At 40.7% G+C, this 6,931-nt stretch overlaps 1 protein-coding gene across 3 annotated transcripts; it reads right to left on the bottom strand.

Annotated features, from left to right (window-relative positions):
* Positions 1-1,247: 1,247 nt before the first annotated feature.
* On the bottom strand, positions 1,248-6,407 carry LOC147632220 (uncharacterized). Of its 3 annotated transcripts, XM_086808883.1 has the most exons (5): positions 3,845-4,469; positions 3,703-3,736; positions 2,380-3,571; positions 2,032-2,157; positions 1,248-1,915 (listed from the first exon to the last, which is right to left on the bottom strand). In XM_086808883.1, exons 3-4 carry the CDS (start codon positions 3,252-3,254, stop codon positions 2,037-2,039), a joined length of 996 nt encoding a protein of 331 aa, XP_086665009.1. In that variant the 5' UTR covers positions 3,255-3,571; positions 3,703-3,736; positions 3,845-4,469; the 3' UTR covers positions 1,248-1,915; positions 2,032-2,036. The 3 variants fall into 3 exon arrangements, with proteins under 3 accessions (XP_086665009.1, XP_086665007.1, XP_086665008.1); XM_086808881.1 differs by lacking the exon at positions 3,845-4,469 and adding an exon at positions 5,791-6,407 and having other exon boundaries at positions 2,380-3,736; XM_086808882.1 differs by lacking the exon at positions 3,845-4,469 and adding an exon at positions 5,791-6,407 and having other exon boundaries at positions 1,488-1,928; positions 2,380-3,736.
* Positions 6,408-6,931: the final 524 nt, after the last annotated feature.

The following is a 6,931-nucleotide window of genomic DNA, read 5'->3' as shown; positions in this document are numbered from 1 at the left end:
CTTCAGACTTAACATAGGGGATGGGAAGTGCCACAGATGCAAGGAGGTGGAGGATGACCTGCACATTTTCATGCATTGCCCTATTGCAAAGAAATGCTTCGAGTCATTGACCAAGTGTATTCAACTATGGAATGGCTACCCCCTTGGCTGGAAAAACTTGTTACCTTGGAACTATAGGCTGTCCTGAGAACCGAAATATTATGGTGCTTATGGTTAAATAGACTTATTCCATTTTTAATAGTAAACAATTTCAGGCCGAAAGAGAACTTGATTTACGTAGGTGAAAGACGCATACAAAGAAGGTTGAAAGACATGGACTCCAAGCTTCATCGACTGCAGGAAAAAACTAAAGGAAAGCAAGTGAATCAGATAACACAGCAAATTCAAGAATTGTGGAAGATGAGAGAGGCCGTCATCTCCAAGGATGTGTTGCTCATCAAAGCACTCCATGTCTTTTGAAAGTCACACTCACGAAAAGAGGGAAAAACTGGTTTCACAGCTAGAGAAACTTCTCAATTAAGTCAAAGGCAAGCTCAGGGGGCCGGCAGAACTGTATGTCACGTGCATAGACATTGGTCTCATTAGAGTTCTCAACATGTTGTAACCTGTCTCTTTCTAACTTCTTAATATAAGCAACCAATTTTTTGAAAAAAAAAATAAGTGTTGGGCGTCTTGGTAAAACATTTACAGAAATGTCGGACATGTATTGTATATTGGGCTACCTTGCTTATTTTTCAAAGATTCTGCCATACAACCTATTCAAAAAGAATGCAAATTTTGGCAATGACTATGGCTATCCTGTTGCCATACATAGCAAGGATCTTATGCTACTGCACGACATGGACAAGAAGAAAAAATAACCCCTCATCACAAAAGAGAACGCTCCAAATATTTAACTGGCTAGGAAATGTAAATAAATCTAAGATATCTTCAAAAAGATTTGAAATCTCTATGCCTTTATTTTTTTTAAAATGAATGTAGTACATTTATTTTGTAAATGGTGGTGATTAACTACTAGAGCACTAAATGTCATTTACAATTTTATGTGTGTACACGCACATATATATATATATATATAGAGGACATTACTACACTGCCTACATTTTTTTTTACCCAAATTCAATGTTTATTGAGAAAAGATGGATAGTTAAAATGATTTACATCATGAACCTTTCACTACCAAAAATGAAATATTTACAAGGCATTAAGTGTGAAAGTGTGTGTGAGAGAGTGAGACTTCTGCAAGATTTTGAAGAAACATTTCAAGAAATAGTATGACAGTTCTCCAAAATGGTTTTATGATACTCCTGGCTTCCGAATGTTTTTTAAAAACAATTGCGGTTATTTTTTTTTAAGTCTTAGAACGACTTTTGACCCCGGTTCGAAAAACAAAAAAAATTGAGATACATGGATGGTATGTTCCATGGTTGCTTTAGATTTGTTGGAAGGAGCGTATAGCTAGTACTTTACGACAGGATTTCCATCAATTTTGGGAAAGCATGTTTTGGTGCAGATTTTTAGAAAGTCAATACAATGTCCTGATTATTAGCTTGTTGCGTGAATCCTCTTCACTCAAAAGTTGATGATACGTATCACTTAGCGGATGTCTTGGGATAACGTTTGAGATTATTCTTATAGTCAAGATAGTAAAGACCAAAGCGGCATATATGAGCCCCGACTCCCATTCAAAATTGTCCAGAAGGGACCAGGCAAAGCATCCTTGCACATTGTACCCATCATACAAACCCTTCACTACAAAAATAGTTTGCCACTTCTGAGAATGTTCTCCAATGAGAAGAAGGCTTAAGAAATCACTGCAAGTTCGGAAATCTTTGATGTCGCTCATGCCCCCATATTTATCCTGTCAGATCAGGCTTATGCAGCATAAAAGCACACATCCTTTTGAGTTTGTCACCTGCAAGGTTTAACTTGATATCAAACTAAAACAAATTTGAGTACTGGCAAGCAGCAAAAGTATTGATTGTGTCTAGTAAAAGCAGGGCCTATGAGTGAGATTTAGCAAAATCATACTTGAATCATTCGAAAGAACCAGTACAGAAAAAGAAACTTCGCAGGCGCCGCTTCCACGGTTTCTTTGTAAACCTTTGATCTGGCTGAGCCATCTTCACTGGGCTGCTATTCCATTCACAAGGCAAACTGCCAGATTGGACACATGACAGGCTCTCAATTAGTGAACAGAAGAACTAAAATGCCACTGCCATGATACTAGCATAATAAGCACAACTAAGACCAATTGTGCAAGTCTCCCAACTTAAGAAAAGGCACGCAGGAAACATTGTTGAACCATAAGGCACAACACCATTGCATCATTGTTGCAGCCTTTTCTAAAAACATCAACAGGTCGAAACACACACTCACATCGGGAAAGCAAATGAATGTGTGCTGGCAGTACTGCTGTCAGACCGATGAGAGACACTTCCAGAGTAGGGCACATGACCTGAGTGGCCGGTGTGGCTAATTGGTCCTGAAAATGTAAGAGGTCCAGAAAAAGTTGCTGAAAATGAGTCAACTTTAAGAAGACCATTCCACTTTCCTGATCGACCAGCACTACTTGTATACATCCCGCCATCATTACTGTCTTCATCTCCAAGCATGCCCGATTTATCAGCCCTTACTTGACCATCTTTTGATGCGGTTTTTGATGTCGCAGCCAGTTGATTACCTTTTGGCTTTAATGAACTCTCAGGTGATAAGTCCCACTTCTCGATGAATTTCAAGACATTATGCTCTTGGCCATCTTGAAATGCGTCAAAAAACTCTGTTATCTCAAAGGCCAAACCATCCTCTTCCTCCAAAAATCCTCGAGCCAGATTGTCATTGCCATTGCTTTCTGCACCTTGAACACCGCCTGACTCTCCCTTTTTGAAACTTTGTGACACTGTTCTTGTTGCCAAATCAAAATGTTCATGTTCAGCCCTGCTGTCTTCCATGCTGGCAGTAAAGCTCCTGAAATCCAATACCTCCCTCTGACAGAGATTCTTACCTACGGACACCCTATCTTGAACAAAACCATTACTTACACCAGAAGCTGCCTCATTTAAGAATCTGTTCGGTGAATCAAGTGTTCCATTTGAACACTTTTTCTTTGTAAGAGGTAAAGGGATAGGGTTGGTAGAAAAGTGTTGGATGGTATTACTTTCAGTTATCCCATTGAAATAGAGAATGTTGGTGGGTGTATATTGAAGTTCTGGCAAAAAGCAAAGAAATGAGGGTGTCACATTGGATGCCTCCATATGAGCTTTTTCTAAACTTTGTCAGCTGACGATAATGTTTTACTTCCTTGAACAAAAAGGCAGACACTGATTTCTTGCCTCAGACATAAAATGAATATCCAAGCAATCAGATAAAACTTGATTATCGTCGCTCTTAATGTTGACGATGTAACCCTTCCATGTTGCAGCTAAGTGTTCCACCTTTCTTTGAAACTGATGAGGTGAACAGATATTGCCATCAGGTTCCCTTTGGTGCCACAAACATCCCAGCACTTTATGTCATTCCTTCCAATCACAGTGTCTTAAAAGTCAAAATTGCCAGAATGGTGCTACCTTTCCTGCATTGCAACAGATAAGGTGAACAGATATTGCCATCAGGTTCCCTTTGGTGCCACAAACATCCCAGCAGTTTATGCCATTCCTTTCAATCACAGTGTCTTAAAAGTCTAAATTGCCAGAATGGAGCTACCTTTCCTACATAGTTGAAATTTTAACGAGCATCCCTGCAGGACAACAACAACACGTCAAATACTTTCGTACCGTCAAAACTATAGAAAACTCTGACATTTCAAAACAGAAGTTGTGAACGGTAATATGTATCATGTGTTAACCTATGCTTCAGATTGATGCAGATTACAAAAATACAATCCCAAAGATAAGTCCACTGCATGCCCCTCTCTGCAAGACTAGCGGTCATGTAAAAAGTAAAACAGGCTACAAATTGCATTACACACTTTCACAAATTTGACAAACCCATGTTACAACACGAAAATAAAAACTCATACCACTGTGATGCGTAAGGCTTGTTACAGTACAAAATAATTACATATTGATACAAACAGACACCCCTAATGAATGTAAGCAAAAACAACCATGACCGTTCTTGAACGTGGAACATGGGCTTGCAAACTGCGAGTTATGGAAAGAAATCTCAGCCATGATTTCATGATATCTTCCGCGTGCTGCGCGGGAGATTGGACAGAATCTAGGGGAGCTCTGACATGATGCACCGCTGCCGAGAGGCTTTCTTACAGACTTGGCGGGAGGGCCCCTTCTTCTCAGAGACCAGCAGCACAGTGCGCTGGCACTGTAGGCCACCTGTTTGGCTTTCTCCTCCCCCAATTGTATGAGATAGCCTAGGGAGAGTGAGGTTTTTTTCCCACTTCGGGGCTTCGTCCCCTTTGTATATTTCTTCCCGCCGAACCCAGGATGTTTGTAGCCGATTTTCTTTAACTAGTAGAAGGATCTTTTCCAGGAAAAATAAAATAGAAGAGGTGAAACCCTTATACACATCCACACGCAAGATAGAAATCTTGACGTGCTGAATTAGCCCACCTCCATTGGCTCACAATGATTGAGACAAAGTGAAGTCAACAATCTTGTTTTTGCCAAGTAACGGTGATCAACCATGCTTATAAGCTTGAGAAATATCTGGCCAGACCCTGGCCTATCCTCTCTAATGTTAAGCCAGAGTAAAAGAATAGACTCTGTAGCCCTAAACAAAACCAGCAGAGCCTCTTCTCTGTGAATTGTGGTTATGATTAATTGTTCTCAAAGAGCTTGTCCGTCCAGCAAGACCCTGTTCAAATCTGACCTTGCACTTACTAGGCTATCATATAGTTTGACAAAAGCAACCTTTGCGGCAGCTCCTATTGTGCTCTCCATTCTTTTCAATTGCATGCTGATGTGACAGAGTTCGATAGCTCCAAAGCTTGAGTTCCACATTTTAGGCAAATGTAAAATGACTGGCTGCATGGAGTGAGGTACTTGCACAAGGTTAGAAGCTGAATAACGTTGTCAGTGGGCTCATAAGCACAACAGTTGATGGAAAATCCCGTAAACCTCTTTCTGCCGGTATCCTAGAGATCTGCACCTTTAAAGGTTGGGCTAGGGCACTCAATCCTGCAGCACGATCACTCTTACCCACAAATATGTGCTTGTTCCTGTCACATAGAGTGCTCCATCCACTTGCATACAAAATAAATGCATAGAGCCACCATGAATATGGAAGTTGACATAGCTCACAAGCCAGTAATGTAATGTGTTGAAACATAATAAACATGAAGTTTTTTTTTTTTCAAATAAAGGCTGCTTATATTGAAACATGAAGTTTTGCCTAAGCACAAGCCCTAAAGCTCTCAGTTCCTGGCTAGCAGCAGTGCCTGGTTCAATAGGATGAGTACAACTTAGTCCCTGAGTTGAACCACAATACCGGTCTGCTTCTTAGCAGCAAAAAGATGACTTTCAAACTGCTGCAACCCTTGCCACTGGCTAGATTTTTTAAAAGGAAAACCCTATTCCACCAAGTGTCAAATTAGTTGCACAGCAAGTGGCAACGTTTGCTAAGATCATAAGTTCCCAAACCACATCAACTGCATGGAACCATACAGCCTAATTCCCGATTAAACACAAATGCACACACGCCTACACTTGCACAAGTGCACAAGACTCCCGGAAGCACGCATATTTCCGCACACTTGCACACACCAGTGCCGTGAAACACTGGTTAGCAAACACAGATAGACATTTTCGAAAATGTTTTAGGGAGACCACATACCTAGTTTTCTTGCAAAACTCCCTGCATACGACGGAATCCTTTGGGCAGATCTCTTCTTTTTCCTAAAATGTCCCTTCAGATTTCACAATTTATGCGCCTTGAGCAGGCAATGCCATCAAACTCTGCATTCCCCGTGTGACTCTGATCCTGCAGATTGAATTACGCCTTTGTGCTTCTGTGTATGAAAGGTTCAATGGCGAGTTTGAACGGGAAGCTTGCAAAACCTTTAAGGCCAGTACCGAGGCTGCAAGATTTAATGGCAGTTTGCATAGCCTTCTTTAGAACGGAAAAAATTCTGAGGCTGTAAGTTTCAATGGAAAGCTTGAATATTGTTCCTTAAAGAGGAAAGATGACGTGATGTGAGGCAACGAGGTTCAATGGCGAGCTAGAAGAGGTTTCCCTAAAGGGAAAAGTGACAGAAAGGTGAGCGGTGTCGAAAGGGAAGAGGAAAGGCAAGTCGACATTGCCTCCAGGTAAGCAAGATTTCTGGAATAAATGAGCAGAGAAGCACGTGAATCGCCATAGCCAGAGCCTCAGCAAGCTTCGCCTCCAAGTGTCTTTGTAGCAATAACTTTGGACAAGGCTAGAATTAAGCCTTGCTTAAAGCATCATTTACTTTTGGTTTGTTTGTTATCAATGTATGGGTCTGTGTGTAAATGTGCCCTTTCTTTTGGGTGGGCTCTAACTCTCTTCATAAATGTGGGGACCCTTTACATCGAAGTGATGACTCATGAAGCATAGTGGTGAGTGCAGTTAGTTTTAGATTTGATGCATTAAAAGGGTGCAATTCTGCCTTTTTTTTTTGGGAACAATAATAGATCAACTTTGCCATGGCTAGATTCATGATTGCAATTATGAGCTATGAGCTTTATTTGATCGGTAAGTACCTTCCACCAATCACAAACATCACACTTGAATAGAACTAGCGTGCGGAAATAGTGTGTCTCAACTAACACGGGCCGGTTAGAAATCAAAAATGGCAAATGGCTCAACCACATATGTAGCATTCTTAAGGAAAATTTTCAACTGGTGATTGCAATGTTGAGCTTTGATTATCAGCTATCTATGTTTGTTAGAAAATCTCAAAAAAATCTCAAACTACAACCATTGCACACAATTCGATCCCAAAAAGGAGGGGTTG

This window comes from Cibotium barometz, chromosome 14 (genome assembly GCF_041138505.1).
Source record: "Cibotium barometz isolate CiBa-2024 chromosome 14, ASM4113850v1, whole genome shotgun sequence".
Classification (NCBI taxonomy): domain Eukaryota; kingdom Viridiplantae; phylum Streptophyta; class Polypodiopsida; order Cyatheales; family Cibotiaceae; genus Cibotium; species Cibotium barometz.
The sequence above is the reverse complement of the archived record's forward strand: the minus strand, read 5'-3'. Positions and strand labels throughout refer to the sequence as shown.